We start from the raw sequence: 22,903 nt of genomic DNA, 5'->3' as shown, positions 1-22,903 counted from the left end.
AAAATTAATATGTTAATATATAGATCGATTAATCAAACAAATCATTCGATCACTGACGGTAGATCGAATGTGAACGACCGAGTGACTTTACTGCTCACAGTGTCAAGTTAAAAAATGTCTTTTATAATATCTAATATCGAATAATGTCATAACCGCAATTATTTATAAAAAACGAAAAAATGGCAAACGTCGAGCGCAAGCAACAGTTATCTAAATGGACAGACAGAGCTATCGTAACGTCCTTGCAAAAACGTTTACGGTTAACTATCGCCTATGTAATACGAGACGCCATTTTACAAAAAAAAAAACGAATATTTTTAGCTCGATGGAATATAGTAATACTCGTTTTACTGCAGAAAAAACGAAGAAGATATTAGTATCGTAGAAACGTACAATTCTATCTGAATTTTCAAGTGCTCGAACTTTGAAATTCTTTAATTTTTTATTTTTTCAAATATTCTAACTTTCTATTTTCCAAGCCCCAAAATTACCACAGTTTCGAGCCTCCGAATCTACGAACTTACAAATTCCCAACCTTTCCAAGCTTCGTAACATGAAAATTCCCACTTTTATAACTTTTCGACGCTAATACGCGGAGATTCGCTTTAATTTCACACTGAATCGCCGATATGCCGAAAATATTCAAAAAACCATCGCTCCTAAACACGTCAAACATACTAAAACCTAAACCACGTGCTATTACCGATTCCAAACACAAAATTACCATTTTCTTCGCTTCGAGAAACCAATGTTCATCCTATCTAATATTTACCCTTTAAAACACCAATTCGCATAAACTTCCGACTCGATATTTGTCGCTAAAAAGTTCGACAAGAATGCGAAAACGAATAAACACGATCCACGAAACGAAAGGGAGCATTATCTTTTTCTGTTTCCAAAGGAGGAAACACGAAGATACCGGACTTTCGAGAAAAAGTCGATCCACGACATCTAGATCGTAGAAGGCAACGAACATTAGAGGCCACGGTACGGTGAACTCCTCGTGAACAACCTTCATCCTTTCCAATTTGTTCCTACGGGTTGTACTGATGCGTGACAGCGATCAAGGAAGCGAGACCTGCGTAAAAAACGCGCGTACGGCCGACGGGAATGCTGAATGAACACGCTACCTCTCAACGAAACGAGCCGGGACCGTTTTCCATTCCAGCCTCGGTTTCATAAATTCAAGGAAACTCCGAGTTATGGTAGTAAAGTAAATGGCTAAGGCATTTCGTTAATGATTGGGGTAGACCGCGGATTTTTATCCATACGTAGGAAATTTTAAAGTATAAAAAGTAATGTGTAAAAATATGAATACGAAATATCCAGAGTATAGTACTTGCTATAGTACTTCAGTGGATGAAGCAAATTTCTACGTACATAGTATGCAATTCAATTTGTTTAATTATTACAGCTTTATGAATATATGAATTTGCATTGAAATTCGCAGTCTAATAATGATGATTGAGCGGTGTTGTAATATTCCGCATATCTAAGATATTTTAGTATGTAAGTAGATAATTTAAAGATTAAAGTAAGCGCGTGATAATATTGTTAATGAGATTTGAGTATTTTCTATAGCTAAGTGAATTATTATTGATGAAATATGATTTAATATATGTGTGGAAAATGATTTTGTGCGTGAGAAAATGAGAACAATGATTTGAGAATAACTACTGGAATATATTACGATATTCCAACTGGTTAAAATATTTGAGCAATAATGATTCTGGATCAGTAAATTCTAAGTTATGCTGATATCTTAAATGGTTGCAATATCTTGATAATAATACGATTAAAGTATATTATTACGTATATTACGTATATATTAAACGTTCTGAGTTGAATCAATTATTCAAGAATCGTGAATTCTATCCTATTTCATTAAAGAGAAGCATGATTTTAGATAAGGGAATCCTAAATTAGCGATACATATCGTTAATGGTAAAAATTGATGGTTACATCGTAAGCGGTTAGAAATATTTTTCGTCGTAGATGAATTATTAAGGAAGCGTGAGTGATCATTTTCTTGATATAATTTTAATAAAATAGTACATGGAAAGTTAAGAAAACGAGCAAAGTAAAATTGCTAATTTAATACTTGCGATTTATCTCTTAATAATTTTATCTGAATTCAGCTAGTAAATTCCGAAATATTAGATGTCACAGCGAAGACCGATTAATAAAGTCACAGCTACTTTATAAAGTATACTAAAGATCAAGGCTACGTGCAAAAACGTACATTTCCTTCTTTTCTTTTTCTTTTTTTTTTTTTTTTTTTTGCCAATGGACACATGTAGATAACGACGTAACGGAATTAATGGCAAAACATGGATTATGCACGGCCTGAATAAATAAACGATAACAAGTGGAGGATGTGCAACTTTATCGCTGGAACGATACCAGGAAATGCATTTTTTAATGATTCACGCTTCCCCTTCGACTTATATACATTTCTTAAGAATTATATAATTTGTCAATAAAATAGTTTGATTTGTAAACGTACACTTGTAGAATACCAGCTCGGATTTATACAAACGTTTATCAGTGAAATAAATTAATTCGTGAATGTCTATCTACAGAATTCGACTTTAGATTCGTACAAAAAATTTGTATATTATAATTCCTAGAATTCTGTATACTACATATATGCATACGATGCTATCATAGAATTAATCCTTATTAATTTATTTCCTGAAATCGATCAACGTTATATTAATATTTTATTACGTACGATATTACATAAACGCGGAGACACATCATAGCAAGAAAATTCTTACGATTCGTGACATCATTCAAATCGTTAAAGCAAAGTCCGAAAATCCAATCTCCTGAAATATCATACGCTCCATAAAATTAAAGGATCGCTAAATGATCCAACAGATATCCATCTTTGAAATGTTGCAACTTCGTGAAAAAAAGAAATTAGCAATTTAGTGATCATTCGATTTTGCGGACGAGTGTATTAAAGAATATAATCAAATATTACTATCCGATATTAATTAATAAACATTATACGTGTCAGTGATATGATCTTGTTTTCTTTCTTCTTATCATTTTACGAGAGAATGATATCGGAATTCGATAGTGCATTTATTGTTAGTGTTACAAAACAATTTAAAACATGATAAATCGTCACGAACGTGTGGCATCGTCACAAAATATAAGCGTTAGAAAGAGAGTGATTTCGTGGTATCGCGAGTGTAGCTTCCTTCTCAGCTACGTGTTTCCGCTCGTGAACTCGGTACACGGTTGCTTCCGGTTTTTGCACCAAAAACCAGCCAACCACGACACTCCTAGTGGTGGTTGCCACTAACACGACGTTATGCTTCGTCTTATCGCGAGGCCTAATTAGATTAGATACTTAATCAACGGTCATTGAATAGGGAAGACACTGTTCTCAAAGTCTGGTAAACGTATGAAATCGAAATCGCTTCGATTTACGTGAATAAAATCACAAATCTATGAAAACAAATAGCTAATAAAAATGATTTGGCGAAACGCTTTGACAAGCTATTAAATAATCAGTGTCTATATTCGATCAAAATTACTTTGATTTTATACAGAGTGCTCGGTAGAGTGATAGATATTTTGTGCAACTTTTATTATATTTATATTATTTAGAGTTTCTTATAGGCAAATATTTTCAAGTTTGGAAATAACTCGATTTCATAAATAAATAGAGGGAAAAAGGGAAGGAAATTTTGTGTCATTTAATGTTATTTAATTTATTAATGAATATTTAATATCTTGTCACAGAGTTTTTTCTTAACAATCAATGTTTTCATAGATCTGTAATTTTAACAACATAATAATAACACGATAGTAAATATTTATGAAAATGGAAACAAAAGCATTTTACTTTGTTACATACCGCATATCATTGACCGTCAACGAATCTCAACCATTATGTTCTACAGAATATATTTTTTGCAATATTTATAGAGTGGCACCGTTAATCATCACAATGAGCATTCTATCAGAATGTGAGAAATACCTACTTCTACGCATTTCCTTCTTTAAAGCTTATCGTTCAACGATCGTTTCTTAAAAGCTACGTAAAGAAAAATTGGAACACGTTGATTTCATGAATAGATGCAAGCATTTTCAACTGGAATTATTATTTGCGATTCTGATATATTTTTGCCCAAACCGCCGTGATTATCCCCACTACAGTTTTAATAAGAAATATCAATTTACAGATAGACGGTACATATTTCACACGAGTTGTGAAAACAAAATATTCCTATTACCATTCCAAAACATACATTTCCATAATGTACCCATTAAACACAAGCAATTTCAATAATTATTTTTAATTCTTTTTATACTACGTATATATTTACATCATAGGAAACGTACATTTCATAGAGGTCAAAAAATTAATTAACCAGTCGATCGTCGGTTGTACCAATAAGCTTCGATATTTAGTGAAACTATCTCTGTCGCTATTTATATGATTAAGGCAATCATCCATACCGCATACTAATTTTTTAATAAGCGTACGTCTGCGACAATCGTCTCGTAGCTCTTATGTGCATTCCCATAATCATTAACAACAGTCGTTAACGCTAATAAAATTTAAACAATTTCTATATAACTCACGCCATAAATAAACCATGAACTGGGAAAAATGTTCCATATAAAATGTTCAATTATTTTTCTCAGTCAATGCGTATATTTTATAAACTACTTAGAGTAAGAAATTCGAGAATCTTGCGAATAAAGAAGATACACCAATTAGCACTTTGTGATTCCTTGAACGAGGTCTCAACTTTGCTTTTTAAAAATTTCTTTCAGGCTAGTCGAGACCTAGTTCAGTCCCAATGGTGCTTTAAATTTTATATCAGGGTGGAAGTGAACATCAGAAGTGTACGACGTTGAACTGGAGCACGACTTTCGAGGCGATTTTGTTGCCACCATTGCTTCAGACCGTACGATCCGAGTCCTTGGCGACTCGTACCCTAGTTTTACCGCAATTTAGTACATGTGATACGTCCCACATCGTTTTAAATCGTCACGGACCAGCCGCTTGCACAACGATCGCGTTAAAAATAGCGATGTCAGAAAACGACACTGTAATTGGGAGAAATCAAAGAAACAATCTTTGATCCCGTGCAGACATAACAAATCGCCGGCACGTTAGGAGGAAGATCCCGACCAACGAGGCTGATTTATTCCAGAAAAAATTCTTCGAATCCTCACGCTTGTCACGAGTTCCAAGGAGAATTCCACTAGTCATATAGTTAACTATTATTTTATTCTAAAAGGACCATTTGTGCTAGATACAAAGACTGACGATGTGGCGATAAATTAGTCACGGTTCTCAACTTGGAATAATGATTTTCCTTTCACGCCTTTCGTGGAATACTATGCGGCTCTTTGGATATATTATATTAAGAAAGAATACGTGCCACTATTACGTTTTAAAGACGATGATGTAGAAAAGAAAGTAGCAGATGCTCGCGTCGCTCGTCGTTCAAAACATTAGAATTTATAAGTAACTTTTTGCAATATTCAAGCGAAATGAATTCCACAAACAGAATGATTCTACGGAATTCAAATAGGAGGAAGATAGTACTATTAGATTGCGTTTGAAATTCAAATGCATCAGTCGGTGAAAGAAAAACATAATTATAATATGCACTACTAACTTATATTCCTCATACATTTAACGTCTTAACCGCATGCATTTTTATATGATATTAGGAATAAAATATAATAACAACGAACGATAATATTTAATAATATCGATTATCAACGATATTTAAAGATCAACTTCTCCTAACATTTTTCCCACATGCAGTGCCAGAATCTCACCTTGAATGTCGCAGTGTATAAAAAGGCAAACGCAGACATAAAAAGTAGTTGCAAGAAATAAACGCGCATATGGTCAAGGCGAAAAGCTTCGTATCGGCTCGGTTGCCAACCAAACCTTCTTCCTAACAAATCTCTGTCCGTAATAGAAATTGAAAGGCAATCTGTGCCTCCGCGATGGCTCGTCATATTTGGGGGAGGGGGTCAATCCCCTTTTACTCAATTACGTCATCTCTCAGACGGTACTGTAGAGGCGTATACTACGCTTTCCAGCGAACCGAGTCGTTAAACTTAACGGTGACCACCGCGGGAAAAACCTGCGTCTGTTGTTCCGCGTAACAAAGGAAAAGACGAGACGAAAAAATTGAGAATGGTCTGTTGGCGAAATTTAATTACAAATTTTATTCAAAATTATATACCAAACTTATCTCACAATACGATAAATTCAGAAAAATTTTAGCTGGAATAGCCGAAGATGGCTTTGCATCGGGTAACTCCGATAAATGTTCTTGATCCAACTTAATCGTTATGATAAGTCCACGCATTAATTTCCAGACAAGTTTTTATACAAATAAAAAGGAAAAGATTCTTGACCTATATTGAATCAATTTACGATCGCTCGCTATGCCCTGCATTAACACGTAGAAGACAAAATTTAGACAAAATAAAGTACTTCCAATGGCGGGAATTTAAATACGTAAGATAAGGTCTTTGTATCAAATTCTCTCGATTTGGTTTTGCTTTCAAGCTTTTATCTCCAGTAATAATTACAAACAGAGTGACTTTCCTACGTTTGTAATACTTTAAGCTACAAAAAGACCTAAAAACCATGTATTATCGTATTTATATATAAATTCTGTAGACCGTATATTATAGAGAAAAATAAAAGAATTAAAATAGAACTTTTCATAATAAAATTCGCTAAATATACACCTGCTACTGTATATCTTCTTCGGTAGTAGTAATTAAACATTTTTTACTGCTTTTAATAGCTACTATATGCCTCTAAACTTCCGTTAGAACGATTCAGAACCCGTTCTTCCAACCAAGTATGTACATATTATTTTATGAGAATCTATGTAAAAACAGACACTCGTTAACCCAGCGATCCAGAATTCGCAGACACGACCGGTTATTTTTACAGACATTTTTTACGACATCTTGTTCCATCGTTTCACCTAACGTTATCGCGATTTTTCTTTATTGCGTAACGAAGGACAAAAGGCAAATCTTTGTCTTTTCCGTCAGAGAGAACACGTAGATGGTGCACGGTTACGTACAGTGCGCCACACTGACGGTATCTTCGTAATCGCTCGTAATTAAACTAAACTAAGGTCTTAGTATTAAAAAATCTTTTACTCGTTAAAAATGGAAAGAAACGTAATTCGAGATAACAATGTGACACACTTTGGCTATTCACTATAACGTAATATACGAATACGTAAACTCTTGTTTATCTTTCAATAAAAAAAAAGAATATAATGAACATGTTTTTCTTTGAGCCTGTATAACATGAAAAATATTAACTCTGGCGCAAATATTTCTTATAGTAACTCGTGCAACTATTTGAACATTTACTATAAAAATAGTGACGTATGTCACGTATATACTCGACTGTCGAGTGTAAGCGTGTTACATAAAACATTTTGAAATTTCATTAGCGCTGCATGAGACACGACTATCGCGATTATATCCGTAAAATTTCAATTTAATCTAAAAATGTATTGTACGCAAAAGTTGGAAAACGTTTACTGCAAATGTACATATTTGATGAAAAATTAGTATACAGCACGAATAGCTGATTTTAAACATATGATAAGTGTTGAACATCGTCCCACTGAGAATAGAGACTTACTGACACAATGGGCAATTGATTGTTTCAATATTTTTATGATCTCTGAAAAATGTACACTTGCATTAGCATTGACCACAAAAAGTATTTGCACTTTGCCTTCTTCCGAATGAAATATCTTATGATCGCGTTCTATATACATTTCATTTTCATAGAATTAAATTTTTATAGTCATACTCTTAAATAATACGAAATTTAATATACTTGAAGCCAATTGATCAATATATACACTGTACATACACGCAATAACGAATAGCAATAATATTCAAATACTTCTCGTAACCACCGTATAGGATTATGATAAACTATAGCTTGGTCCTTGATGGGTTAACAAATTAAAAATCATTTACTCGTTATAAGAATGTGCGGGGAGGAGGGGGAGACGTAATTCGACGACGCGATAGCAAATTCACGCATAACCATGTCGTTAATAAAGATTCCATGCTCGAAGGAACATGATCGTTAAGGAAGGTTGGTAGTAAGGAGGCACCAGGTCAAGTGGAAAGGAAATTATGCGATGAATATTCGATAAGAAGGTAAATTTCATCGGATCCTGTCAAAGAGTAATTAGCAAACGATAATATAATTGATCGGTGAGGGAAGAAGAGGCGTCGAGAAGGCGGTCAGTGACTAATATAGCTGTAAACACGATGCAAATGACGTAACTATGCGAATCAGGATGGATTGTATTGGACAAATAAACGTTCGTGTAAATATTAACTCAACGATTATCGCGCGTTCCCTGATTTAATTCTCTCGATTTTGAAATATTTTCTGAATGGATTTGAAAATTATCAAAGGTGACAATTATGAATGAGGCTTTAAATTTATGACGTAAATAAATTTCTGTCTACCGTTTTGTGTTGCAAATTGCCGTTGTCCATATAATATCCAATTCTTTATTTTCGATTAACATTTTACTACTATAGCGCTTGTTCGTGATAAATATGAATCGATAGTGTGGTAAACTTGTAGCATAAATATCAGCGTCTTTGGAACATTCTCCTGTCGCGAACTCTTTTTTTAAGTAGATCAACGTTCAATGTTCAACGTTCGATCTACCTGGAATTGAAACTCCTCTGCTGAAATCTATACGTAAGTCATAATTTTATCAAAAATATCGATAGTTTATATAATTACAAATTTTTAAAATAACGATAAAAATGTTTAACGACGTAATCGAAATGTAATTCTTTCGCTTCCCCCAGCACTGAAAAATGCAAATGTGGGAGCGTAAGGTGCGACAAGCTGTTTATACAGGTGAATAAACTGACACTAATATGTGCAGCCTTTTACACTCCAATATTAAACATTTCTCGTTGAACGATATTATAAAATGAATACTCGATGTAGATTTAAAAATATTTTTATCATCATGTGTATGAAGAGTAACCGAACCGTAACGAAACAGCTCTTCTTTTCCTCCGTGGAAACTTGAGTTTCGTAAAATAATTACGACAAGATATTCCATTACAATTACGTAAGTTCCACTCTAGAAGGTAAAAATAGCCGGCATAAATTAATTAAGAAGTTAAACAGTTGCCGAGTTGAAATATAATATTAAAACGCTTATTGGATGGGTCTTAAACGATTTACAGGGCTTTAAATGTCAGGTTTAATTAAGAAGCGTCTAATATCGGAAAATAATTTAAAAGTTTGAAAGGCCGCAAATTCAAAAAGTTGAAAATTTTAATAATTCGCAAATCACAGAATTAAAACTCGCGATTTCACAAAATTTGATCGAAGGCGTTAAAATTTTCAAGTTCATAAATTCCAATATTCTAATATTCTTATATTTCAAAACTTTTTAATTTTAAAATCCTACAATATTTAAATTGCGAAATTAGGCTGTTTGAAGATTTAAATACTAAAGAATTCTAAGTTTTGAGAAGTAAATTAAAGAATTAAGAAATTCGCAATCTTTACCTAATACAAAATAACTGGACGTTCAAATAACCATCGCAAAGAGTCAATATCATCCACTTTAATTTCCTCAATTGAAATTAACCAACATACTTTGCCACGAATAACCTAACCCAACGACTTCCTCTTCTAAAACGTCCATTACGCCCAACGAATCAATACCAAAGATACTTGCAACCGCCTCCAGAAAACGCAAGAAGTGAAATACCTCGATTCAATCTCTATTGTTCATCTACAGGAACCGCGGCAAACTAATTACACGTTAACAAGCTTCGGCAATGCAATCTGTCAGCAGAGGCAGGAAGCAGAAATACGAAACACGCGTCTTACCTATTTTTCTTCGACGCTCGTTTCCTCTCGTTCGTTTACCTATCGAAAACTTTCTCGTATCGCGAGGATTCAACGCGTGAGAGAAATAGACTATGTCCATCCTCGTGTGAGTACAGGTAACGTTCCTGGCACACATATTTTGCAAACACGGTTTTTCGTACCAAAAGTGCAACAATTTTTGGTAGAACAATGTCGGAAAATTAAAGAGAAACTTCGATGCACAATAAAGCGAACTTAGTAGGAGAACGATCTTCTAAGCCTAATTGTGATATACGATTTATTGACGAAGAAATATCAGTCGCGAGGGCTGCCCTATTATCAAATGAAAGAAAATCAGGACATTTTTGTATATGGCAGTGAAGACGAAGATTGGCTAACTTTAAAGTTTATACGAATTTTCTTTCATCTTCGATACAGTACAATCTCTTGTATTCGAACCTCTATTACACAAATATATTAAAAGTTAAATATGTCATTGTATTTATTATTTTGTTGGTATTCATTAAATAATATTTTATTGTCGTATAATTTACTCCGCGTATAATACGGTACAGATTTTCGCTCTATAAGATGATTAGGTACCTGTGTATAAATTGTATACACGTTATACACGCAAATTATGAATAACAATCAGAAGCAATAGAGAGAAAATGAGGCAAAATAAACGACGATGTACTTACCGGTTCGGAGAGATAGGACTCCCACAGTTCCCTGAGATCGCTGCTTCCCACGTCGTAGAATTCCATGATCCTAAGCTTGCTCGATCGTTCCTAGTGTCGTGCCGTTGCCAGTCAATGGATTGCCATACAGTCTGCCCATGGAGGATAAAGAATATCAGAAGAATACGGACACGATCTCTCCTCGAGGATTCATTGTCTTCCAAGGATACCGGCAGACCGACACTTTCTGAAGGCAAAACGTTCGAGAAGGTTGAACGATCGGTGTACAGTAGCATTCAAAAATATTTAGATACTTTATCTTACTTTTGATCAGACATCGTTTAATTAGATAGTTTAATCGAACTACTATCTTTAATTGGAGAAAATGAATTTCTTATATAGAACGTTTCAGCGATCGTGACACGATAATCGAGGAAACGATTCCACGTGAAAAAATAAGTAAGAAATGTAAAAATGTATTAGGTATTCTTTTTTAATAAGAATTCCTTCCTCTTATATCAAGTCACAGCCTTGCCAATTGTTTACACGATTACCGAGGCGCTCTATATAAATTGGTTATCCTGCACAGAGTTCAGATAGTCGAAGTCCTGCTGTAGAATATTGTGACGCGAAGCAGTAGGAAAGTGAATATTTCGGAATTCTCACTTCTTGTACGGTCTGTTCTATCACATGAGAAACTCTTTATCTTCGGATTGTTTGACTTTTGATTTCTAAACTGTGACTCAGATTCTTTTAGACTAATGGAATGACTATGATAGACGGTTACCTCAAGTTGATGAGATAAATACATAGATAATAAATCATACATAGGCGATTCGTATACGCATAATTAAATATTTTATAACTTTAAAATACTATTATGATATAGTAAACCACTAAATCTTTCCGAAACTAATTCGATAATACATCTTAAATAATTTTTCTAATATTGCTGGAACCGATAGGAATATAGAATTCTATCGAAAATGGGACTGCATTTCTCATTTGAAAAATTATTTTACAGTTTTGCATTATTAGATTTCCCATAAATGCACAAGCATTCGCAGTCTATTTATAAGCATGTTTCTGTAATTGACGTTATCTTGTCTTCCGCATAGTCAATATAGAATGATCGAACTATATTCGATCCCAATTAAGTATGGCAAGTACCATTTGTAATTTCGAACGGTCGTTAATTTTATTCCTACGTTTTCCTCTTTTTTCCTTTACCTTTATATAGGTCAATGACGACGAGAAGAATTTCTACGCTAGCAAACAGTTTCAAAATAATTATAGTAGCTGAGAAAAATATTTGATCATTTAGCATAGAAAACTTGCGCTAGAAATTTTATATTTCATTGAATTTCGTTTCGTAATGAAGTGTCACAATGTTTCGTATAATACGTAATATATTCGTAAAATGTTTCTACAAATGTTCGAATATTTTCGTCAGCAGTTGCATGTATTATAAATTCGAGTAGAAATAATTATATTTTTATAGCGACGTAGGAAAAAAATCAGAGAAATTGAACGAATTATTGTTTTCGCTTGTGTCTCTATGACATGGAGAAGTGCAAATCGGTTGAATGTGAATCGTAACGTTTGCGAACACGATTTGGTATTTAATATATTCTATTATTCTATCAGTGTAACACGATGCAACGACTGTACCAGAGCTTGTATACTGTAACGAGATCAATGGACCTGTCTGTATGAGTTAAGTACATATGTATATATGTATAGTGTTCTCGCGGAGGGAAGGAGAATCGAACGCGTTGCGAAATGAACTGCGACGCGTTCGCTTGGAAAACAATGGAGAATTTCTTCAAAGACAAAAGAGTATCTTTGCTTTATTTTTAAAAGAGACTCGTCGAAGCTTCATTTATATATTTATTTCGAAATTTTTATTTCGATCTTGATTTCGATTTTTTAAACCTCCACATACGAAATAGATGATTGCACGAATAAAGCTTAGATGATTCACGTAATCCTATCTTATATAAATATTATTAACGTCAACAAATCCGTGTTACAATCGGGGAAGCATAGATTTTAGATTTAAAACGTGACAAATCCGTTCTTATTATATAGCATGAAAAGAACCATAAGTTTAGGTATAGTCCTTCTAGCCCTCGTAATACTAATTGTCGGTTATCACATTACAAATTCGTAATTGCAGTCGTTAACAGGGTTAAGTATCGAGTTAAGTATATCGTTCTAGCGAATAAAAGAAGCATGAGAACGAAAGGAATTACGGCCATGGCTATAAAAGAAAGAAGGAAGGAAATTTCCATAGGGTTCCCATTGTAGTTTTTTTGACTCATATTCTACACAGAGTACTGTTACTCAAAATCCTGTTGAACTATAATTTTCAATTTTAGTCAACGCTAATCAGTTTTCTTTCGTATAAGAGTTTCATAGTATAGCGATGCAAATACGACAAAAGAGCGTCACTAATACTAGGATTTTAAAGAATCGTACTGCATATTCTCAATTAACTATTTCATTGAAATTTTATTGATGTCATCTATATAATATATATTCATTACGAATATGAAAATGTAAAAAATAAATTATCTGTAATTTAACAAAACTAACGACACAACAGAGGAAAGAAGAAGCCATGGAAACAACCACGCTCGAAATTACACTATCGACAACAATCCAGATTTCACGAAGAAAAAGAGTTTCCAGGAAATGAAACAAAATTTCCGAACGGTAAACGCCCAACGAGTGCTCGTTGTAGTATAGCGCGCTATGTTTACACAATTCCGACAATTATCAGCAGCTGCGGGTACATTAGCGAGGTCTGTTGTTCTTCCTGAGCACACGTTACTAAATGTGCGTTAAAAAAACGATCGTATAACAAACTTTTAAACGGTATGTATGTTGGACTCTTCTTCGATCGTTCAACTAATCCGCCTTTCTTTATCTCTGTCCCGCCAATAAATTTCAAACCAATCATCGGCCTCGTGTTAATCGTGTCCGACCTTTTATTCAACTGGGAAGAGTTCCACATGATCACCGATATCAAACAGAACCGGTATATTCCAAGGAAACACAGTTAAACATAAAAACAGGTTCGCGAAACTTTAATGTGAAAATGTATCGAGGTCCAAATTTCGGTTTTTTCGTATAGTGGATTATTAGATCCACCCTAGTAATCGCAACATAGTGGAATCGTTAATATGTAACAAAAATACAAAAAATATCTGTTTATATAAAAAAAAAGTTACAGTATAAGAATTCATATGTTATAGTTAATTTACGTTACGAATATTATTGGCTATGAAAACATTTTTTGGTTATCACTAAGTATTGTCGATAATGAACATTTTTTTGTTACTTCCGACCATCGAAGCTTTCCATTCGTATTATTGATAATTAGTATCCCTCTAAAAGGAAAGGAACCAAAAAAGTTGAACTTTAGCAGTTACCGCAATATAATGATTATTTTATTTAAAATATTTAACATGTATTATTTTACTCCTGTAAAAAAAGGCAAACATGGACAAAAGTGGTTTTTGCTATGTACTTTTTAATTATTTTAACGAAAATAATTTATTGAACAGGTACTTACGTGTTATGTACATATGTACGTATCTTTGATCGATAGCGGGATCGAGATAACGAGCGGTAACATTTTTTCCGCAACATAAGCGTAGAGTATGATAGATACACCTTTGATTATCGTTTGAACGAAATACTATGTCGTTAAATTTTTTCCTCGCGTTTTTATAACTACGGGGCAAACATAAAATCCTCATTTCTTTAGAGATTGAAACGATTCGAAACATTTAGTAAAGATTATACATTTTTGAATGTTATTGATTCTCTTCTAACAGAAAGTTCATACAATTTTTCTACTCCAATTTACACGATAGTTAATTGAAATGATAACAAAGTTTCGAGAATTAAACTTAGCCGCTCGAAGTGGTAATTTTTATCATTTTCTAAGTAATCTTTATGTTTATTAATAACTAGTAATTTTTTCTGTCAAAAGCTGATAATCCTACAAACGTTCAGAACATTACCCATTACTATTTTTATTGAAAAATTTTTAGAAACTTATTTAGCCTTTTACAAATAACTGAAAAACGAAAGCAATAAATAGTATTCAATTTGTAATAAATATCAACAGGTGTTCTAATACTATCGATACGTTAGTGTATGTAAGTAGACGATTAAAAAATTACATAGTATGTATACATATGCAGAAAATTAACAAATGAAAGTATACATGTATATAGAGAGTTAAAAGGTATATGTATATAATACATACGTAACTATCAATTCATACGATGTTATAGGAGGTTTATTAACGTTTAATAGCTATCCGTCTGCTACTCTCGTCTAATGAAAAGGTCATACTCGAAGTAGAATGTGTATCATGATGAAATTGTCACGTTTCGTTTTACGATATTGCAAAACAGATTGGCATATACGTGAGAGATTCGACTGCCTCTTTGTATACAAATATTTGAGCAACATACGAGATAACGTTTTGAAAAAAGCATCGACAACTGTTTTATCAACGTTGACGCAATGCCGGTTGTGTGAACCGCCCTTCAACGCGATACAATGCTTTTAAACCGAATCAAACGCGCCCCTCCTACCCGCATTCAGCTTCCACATAACGCACCCGGTATTATCATTAACGTTTAGTTTCACATTCCCATTAAACGCCACCATGTCGCACTCTCTACTATCCTCTCGTGAACTCTATTTCCATTATAACCGTCCTTAACATGAGAAAATATTTCAAAGACATTAACACATTGCCGACCGTGCGAATTGGCAATAACACTTTTAAACTCAAGCACACATAAAACACACAACGCCCAAACAATAAAATAACGATCGTTTTATAACTCGTATAACTTTCACAAAATACATGAAAATAAAAATTTGTTTGAAAATTTAATATACAATTAAAGTATGGTGATGTTTAAAACAGAAATTTTATAATTTGGCAATACGAAATTGGCAAACATATCAATTATATCCTTTTTTATCACTGAAGAGATTCAAATAAGGTTATGTTTGTTTTTGAAAATAATTAACTAACAAAGGATAAATTGAACAAGACATACATAAGTTTCTTCCGTAATTTCAATGAAAAATGACTATCAGCATCATATTTTATTCTGAACTATATTGTTACAAATATTAAAAATTTATCTAAACATATATTATATCGGCTCAAAACGAACGCGATGTATGTATCACTAAGTAAAATGAACAGATCTTTCCAATTGGCCTTACAACAATATATTCTAAAATCAATAAATTGTCTATATGTTAACATACATAAACTTTGTTCAGGTAGTGCCATAAATAGAACGCAATTGGAAAAATAAATACGAAAGTACTAAATGAAGATAGAGTTACAGCTGGATTGGCGCGACAAGTGGTTGTTCAGAGTGATACACAAACAAATTCGACGAAAATAGTACAATCGTCCCTAGTTGTGAGTAATTTCTACACAAATCGTCAAGAGGATTACCCCTTCGCCTACTAATACACCCACTCGATGCAATCGAAATGCACCAGATGGAACGAAGTACCGGCTCAATGTGACCGACTTGCACGCGCGTACACGTGCACTCGATTACAAGTATATTTGTATCTCGATAAACAATCCATTTGCAGAAGATATATAACGTACGAGCTAATACTTACCGAAGAAAAGCTGGAGAACCGCGAATTCCCGTTGGTACAAGGAAAAATCACCCCGATGGAACGAGTAAAATTACACAAATATCTTGAGCGTAACAGAAAGGCCACAGCACTGATCGAACGGAACCCGCACTGTACCATACGATGCACTGTTCGCAACCAAGGCGCCAATGAACATGCAGGAAATCGGGACAGCGGGATCGATAGCCAACACCCGTACACCTATGAACGTATCGGGCCACCAATAGGTTACACGAAAGCAAGCTCTTCGCCGTAAGCTCGCCGCCAAACACGGATGACCTGACCTTCGATCGGTAAAGTCGACTTCCGTATAAACCAAAGACGGAACGATACACGCGCGTTCACGTTCTCCGCGTAAATGCGCGATCGGTCGCACGTGCTGCCCGGCCGAACCCTCGTTGGTTCTGTTGGTTAACCAATCAACGCGGACCACCTGTTAGCAGCGTACTGAACTCTGGTAGCACGCCGCGCAGGGAACGATGCGCGCGCAACCGCTCCTTTTCCCGCTCCGTCATGGCGGTCAGTAGTTTGAAATCGGGTTCCACCGGCTTACGTGCGTCGCGATAATGTTCGATAATTGTGTTTTGCGTGTGCAGTGTGGTTTGGGTTAGATTCGAAACGATTCATTCGGCAGTGAAAAATTGTGTGGAGTGTTGAGTGTTTGGGAAGTGGCTAATGGACGAAAATTTTTGGAAAGGGGTGGATTGATGGAATGGCGGATAAGATCTCCTTGCACAATACTGGACCATATTTTTATAGAATTACTACAGAACAGGGATAATTCGAGCTTATTCCAGTAACTGTAAGTATATTGTTATATCTTTAAGATTAACGAAGCTCGAGTATTATGATATGTAATGTAACATTTCAAAAAGTTATGACACGGGTAATGAAGTATCTGATCATATTAACCTAATAAACAATGCTAAATTTTCCGGTTAGTATTTATTATCCGGAACCTGTTTAGTGGTGTATTATTAAAATTCTATTTAAAATGTAGTTAGTGATTGCAATTGATGTTGTAAAAATACTCGTATTCACGCTGGTATCGACTTCAACATGGATCCCAATGTGATGTCCACGCACATGGCGGGAACATTTAAAAATTTAAAAGTTGCAGTACACCAGAATTTACTAAGAACAAATAAAATTTAAGTTTCCGTTGAATGTCTAAATACTCAAATTGAAACTATGAATTTAAGAAAATATTTTTATAAAAACAAAATGAATTTTTATATATAATAATAAATTCATGTGTATTTAATTTAGGTTAATGAAAATAATATTATTTTTCGGAGGATATACTTACATTTATTAACAAATTCTTTACACATTTAGGATGTAGAATTCGAGTTGTATACATATTTCATAATATAAACAATAATATACATGTTTTTCACAGTTTAATATTTAATATGTAACATGCAAACATAAGACAAAATAAGATATAAAAATATACATTTTATTATATTTATAACATTCTGTGTAAAGATAAAACATAAGTTTAATAAAAATAAGATATCGAGAATTACATTTCACTGGTTAGGAAACTTCCAATAACGTTCTCAATTATTTTGAAATAAGATCTTCTATATTAATATAGCTTATATAGTAATCTAGATGCAAAAATTATTACCCGTACGATTCTTTTTTTATTTCCATACACGTACAAGAATTTTCAATATTCACTACAGCATAGTCTGAAGGAACGAAAAAACAATTCTGAGTGATTGATTTGTATTACATTGCTTAATAATAGAATAACATCTTCGTAATATTGTGATAAGTGTATGCAATATCACTATGGATATTAAAATTTCTTTACAAACAGAATTTACAGGAATTATTGAATTCAGATAAATGCCTTTGTTATCCGACAAGTTAAGTTATTATACAATGAGTGTCTACAAAAATAATTCTCTTCACTACGAGGTAGATTCTGACAAGCATGTTCTTTATTCGAATATCAATTGTACATCATGCTACTATTGTGCCCACGCCAGTAAAAAAATTATATTCTTACCGATCATAATTTATCTTGTTCTAACCTCCATATTTATACTTTTTATCAGGTACAATACAAGGCTGAACAAAATATGATTATGTAATCTTTTTTCTTTTTTTTTTTTTTTTTTTTTTTGGCAAAAGAGATACTATTTTAGATTTTACCCCACTTCTGCCTCTTTATCTTTCTTTTTTTTTTTTTTTTTTAGTTTGTTCATTTCAATTATATGAACATAAATTTCGTTATAAGCATTATAAAACATTGTAAATAGGATGTCTTTGAACAAAAACAGAACAAACACAAACATATTGTGCAACAAACATTTACGTAAGATGTTAATATATACACCTTTCCTTCGAATAACGTTATATATGTATGTATACATAGAATTCAACAAAAATCTGCTTCAAACGGTTGATAAGAAAAAAAATAAGAGATGAATTAAATATAACAATACAATTTGAAATTATTCATCGCATTAATAGTCGTAGTGATATAGATTTATATATAAATGAAAATGATGCATCGCTTTCTTCTCTTATATGACAAAATATATATATATATAATATATAAGGCAAAAATTATGATAGAAATGAAAAATCTTATGCGATACCCGCCGCATAACGATCATTCGAAACAAGTAGAAGAAACGCTTTTTAGAATTCTTTTTTCAAAGCGGACCTCAATAACGCACTGCGCATCGATGTTACGAGTTTTTCAAGTTCCTCAACCTTCATCTTCAATATCCTATTGTCCCGTTCCAATTCGACCGCTTTCTTCGCCATCTCAGTTTCTTTCGCTTTTTTATTCATACGTGACTTCCGCGAAGCTTCGTTGTTCTTCTCCCTGGACTCTCGATAATGCAAAACAGACGTTCGATCGTCCGAGTCTGACTCTACGTAACGTTTTCGCTCTATTCTCTCCCGTCGCGCTCGACTATAAGGTTTCTCTATTTTGTTGCTAACTGATATCCTCGTACGTTCCGCTCTCCTCGTTGATACTACAGGTACGTCTGAAGAAGACGAAGTTATCGTTGACGATGGTGTTCGATTTCTTGTGCACTCTGGGACGACAGTCTCGTTCTTCTCCGTTTTCACTTTCACGCTAGTTTGTGGAATCATTGTGGATAATTTGGAGGGTGACCATGATTTTGATGCTACTGAAGAATCTGTTGAAACGCTACCTTCCGGAGAATGCATTTCATCCTACAAAGCCGTATACGATATTTTATTGAACATTGTCTTACTTAGTCAGTGTTACTTTTTTACTTATATGATGTTAACATTATTTGGATTTGAATTACACCTGTCAACTTACATCGCAAAGGTACGACAATAAATCGAACGTATCCGATCCAGTGGTTTCCACTGTTCGTAATACATCCCACGTTTCACGTTGATTCTCGGTGGAATCGAATGAAGTCGGGCAAGCATCATTCAAATCAATTTCTTCTATATGATATCTGGATTGGAATGGTGCACTAACATCTGTATTATTCTGTTTGCTTGTATTTACATTAGTTGATCCTTTTGATATTTTTAACCACAAATTGGATGTGTTTGATTCTGTTGGACTATTTTTCCTCTCGTATTTGCTAGTTACATTTGATGTAGATTGCAGGCTGTGACAACTGTCGTTCAAATGTTCGGTTATCTCCGCGGTACTCATTTTCATGTTCCACTTTTCTTCATCTGTTACACTCATCAAATCTTTCAATACCCCCTCTTCTGAAGACAAAACACTGTTACCCTCGTATTTCGTACCTATAAATTACAATGTCAGAATGAAAAATAACATACATTTCTCTCTTAATGCAGATATTCATGTAATAGATAGATACTGACCTGATAGTTTAAAAGTAGGTGATTCACCTGCATGAAAATCGCATTGACCCTGGAATGGATCCATGTAACCGCTTAAATCTTGAAAGTTCTCCTCCCATATGGAGGATGCTTCTTTCTCGGTTTCTTTTGTTACATTCGTTTTTGGCTGTGGGAACACCCATGGCTCGTTCAACAATTCTGTCTCCATGGTCGGTGTTAGCAAGGGAACTGTATCCATTTGTGAAGGCTCTTCCTCTGGTGGCCACGATCTCACGCCACGAGAAGCAAATGACAGGCACGGCTGACGATTGCATGGCTTTGTTACCTAGAATATAATTTCTTTAAAATTTTATTACCACCACTCGGTTCTTCAATGGAATCTTGTTAACACCTAAGAGGACACATACGTTAAACACGCCTCCTTTCTCAAATGAAATGTTGCTGGCTGTTGGGTGTTCGTAAACAGGAGGGATTTTGGATACCTATGAAAAAGATTAATATTTCCACATTTACGATACATTAGGACTTCCTATACAATGGAATTATGACTCTATCAGATAGAAAAATGATACTTTGAATACCTTTCTAATATTAAAACAATTTCCAAATGATTTTGCTTTTTATGCTACAAAATATACGTCATCTAAATCATATAAAACAGGCAGTACAGTACAGTTGTGATACCAAATTTATGAATATGTAGATAAAAAATATCAACAATTCCATCTATAAAACGTGATTACAAACCAACAAGGATCTAATTTATAAAGATAACAGAGTTAATATTTTACTGAAAAGATAATATTTCCTATGTGTTAAGGGGATCATGTGAAATGTATTAAACACAACATTGGGTCTTAATTCACTGTGCAATCAGCAGACAGAATTTATTGAAAACACAGTTAGACATTTAAACCAAGATCTTTAAACCAGGTATACCATATTCGGGCAGGTCTGTTGGCAAAAAAATCAAAGAAGTTTAGTAGTTTAATATAATGTACAAAAACAAAACATATGAAAATATAAAATACACACACTATATATATATATATATACATAACTACAACTAAACGTTTCTTTATTTGTGCAATATAATTCGATGATTAAATATATTAAAGGTATACATATTTCTAAAGTCATTTCTAAAGTGGAGACATAGAGAATACTCTTGCTATCATTGTTTACATGCCATACGCACACAAACGTTTATGTACATATAAAACATGCATGTGTGATCAGATTTTTGATTTTTCAATGATTACATACTTATTAAACCACGGAGTAAACGTTTAGTGTACTGTTATTCGCGCAATATCGGAGCAAAGAGTGCGATTCGATAATCGTACGTTTTCAAACGCGTTCTGACATCAAGCCAATCGCGTTTCATTTGTAGGCAACAGCCAATTTTTATCGCTGAGTCGTTATATTTTTTGATATTTGATACGTTGCTTATCGAATAGAAAAGAGGTGGAAAAATCTTGATAGGCATGAACATTGATAATTATCAATTATTTTATATAATTTTATGAAACTACAAGAACTATAATCGATAACTTGTAGTATAGTATATAATATATACATACAATATAATAACATAGCCTTAAACGTCGAATAAATTTGTATTATTATTATTTTTACTAAGCATTTGTTTATTGAAAAAATATGCTGAATTAAAAATTATGAAGTAACTAACATAACAGTAAAACAGATAAAATATACAATATCGTATCTAAGAAAAGCCGAAATTTTCCAATTTCTACGAGGAATACTAAATAACATTTGTTAGTTTTGATATGAATTATATCATGTATTACTATAGATTTTCAATACTTGAATCGTGTATCAAGATACACATAAATAGAATCAGAAAATAAAAATACCAAGATTATCGATTGCCATAAAAAAGCCGTCGATAAGAATCGATATGCCATCGTTGTTTTTCTACCTCTAGGACACGCAGGGAAAGGAAACTTCCATTCTACGTTGCTAATACTAATCTCGTTACGTAATAGGCAGTCTCAGCGCATGTGACTAAATTTTCGCAAACCGGTTCACGTTACGGCATTATTCGTTTGCACTACGTTGCGGTGAGAAAAGCGAATTTGCGCAGAAAATGATAGAAATCAGTCGCGTGATACACACCAGATATACAATGACTCGGGACCTTTCTGGAATACTATATTTTGCACAACAGCTAGGACGTATATAGGCGAGCGCTACGTCGTCCGATCGATTCGCACTGTTTGCTACATAGTTGCGGCGTAATTTCGTGTACTGCCAGTTCAATAAATGACAAAATTAGCTCGATCTATGGTTATATAATGCAAATAGACACGACGGCCAGATCTAACGTATAGGCAGAACACGATAAGTTGAAATATATCACTCACCCTCCTTGAAACAATAGGTGTTGTACCTTCCACTTGGAACGCGAGAACTATTTTATGTACCGACAATTCTAATTTCTTTGTGGAATACGTGTTAATTCGAGAATTTAAACGATTTCGTACGCAACTCGAGCACTAATCCTTCGCACTGACACACCTCTCCGAATCTTCTTCGCGGAATGCGAGCTGGAACGTCGGTAGTGCGGGATTAAACACGTAACGGTACCAACACGCCTCCGATCCGGTGTCTGGTTGAACGTCAGATGCTAGAGCACGTCATTTTCGACCAATCTGAGCGTAGATGAGCACACTAGCGACCAATCGTTGCAAAGAAACGCTGCAGTGGGAAGAGGTCTGACACGTAGATTCGATATGGGACCAGGGAAGTTCCAGTCGATAATCGTATT

At 34.0% G+C, this 22,903-nt stretch overlaps 2 protein-coding genes across 4 annotated transcripts in view; both read right to left on the bottom strand.

The window, feature by feature from the left end:
* Positions 1 to 16,668, bottom strand: part of LOC100648901 (cyclic AMP-responsive element-binding protein 3-like protein 2) — a 47,905-nt gene extending 31,237 nt beyond the window's left edge. The window contains exons 1-2 of the mRNA XM_012310887.3: positions 16,264 to 16,668; positions 10,603 to 10,828 (exon numbers count right to left, since the gene is read on the bottom strand). Coding sequence (XP_012166277.1) covers positions 10,603 to 10,668 — 66 coding nt within the window. The 5' untranslated portion in view covers positions 10,669 to 10,828; positions 16,264 to 16,668. The remainder of the gene's footprint in view (positions 1 to 10,602; positions 10,829 to 16,263) is intronic.
* Positions 16,669 to 17,569: 901 nt separating this feature from the next.
* Positions 17,570 to 22,685, bottom strand: LOC100648637. 3 transcript variants are annotated; one of them, XM_048408049.1, is made up of 6 exons: positions 22,500 to 22,631; positions 21,049 to 21,063; positions 20,517 to 20,591; positions 20,131 to 20,434; positions 19,604 to 20,049; positions 17,570 to 19,491 (listed from the first exon to the last, which is right to left on the bottom strand). In XM_048408049.1, exons 2-6 carry the CDS (start codon positions 21,049 to 21,051, stop codon positions 18,943 to 18,945), a joined length of 1,377 nt encoding a protein of 458 aa, XP_048264006.1. In that variant the 5' UTR covers positions 21,052 to 21,063; positions 22,500 to 22,631; the 3' UTR covers positions 17,570 to 18,942. The 3 variants fall into 3 exon arrangements, with proteins under 3 accessions (XP_048264006.1, XP_048264004.1, XP_048264005.1); XM_048408047.1 differs by lacking the exons at positions 21,049 to 21,063; positions 22,500 to 22,631 and adding an exon at positions 21,990 to 22,231; XM_048408048.1 differs by lacking the exons at positions 20,517 to 20,591; positions 21,049 to 21,063 and having other exon boundaries at positions 22,500 to 22,685.
* Positions 22,686 to 22,903: the final 218 nt, after the last annotated feature.

This window comes from Bombus terrestris, chromosome 8, assembly GCF_910591885.1.
Source record: "Bombus terrestris chromosome 8, iyBomTerr1.2, whole genome shotgun sequence".
In the NCBI taxonomy this organism is placed as follows: domain Eukaryota; kingdom Metazoa; phylum Arthropoda; class Insecta; order Hymenoptera; family Apidae; genus Bombus; species Bombus terrestris.
The sequence above is the reverse complement of the archived record's forward strand: the minus strand, read 5'-3'. Positions and strand labels throughout refer to the sequence as shown.

Excerpts from the sequence above, each read along its gene's own strand:
- LOC100648637 (XM_048408047.1), bottom strand. The coding sequence starts at position 22,040 with ATGGCATATCGATTCTTATCGACGGCTTTTTTATGGCAATCGATAATC. Across the intron at positions 20,050-20,130 it reads ACCTACTTTTAAACTATCAG|GTACGAAATACGAGGGTAAC; the intron begins GTCAGTATCTAT and ends TGTAATTTATAG. Across the intron at positions 19,492-19,603 it reads TATTGTCGTACCTTTGCGAT|GATGAAATGCATTCTCCGGA; the intron begins GTAAGTTGACAG and ends ACGGCTTTGTAG.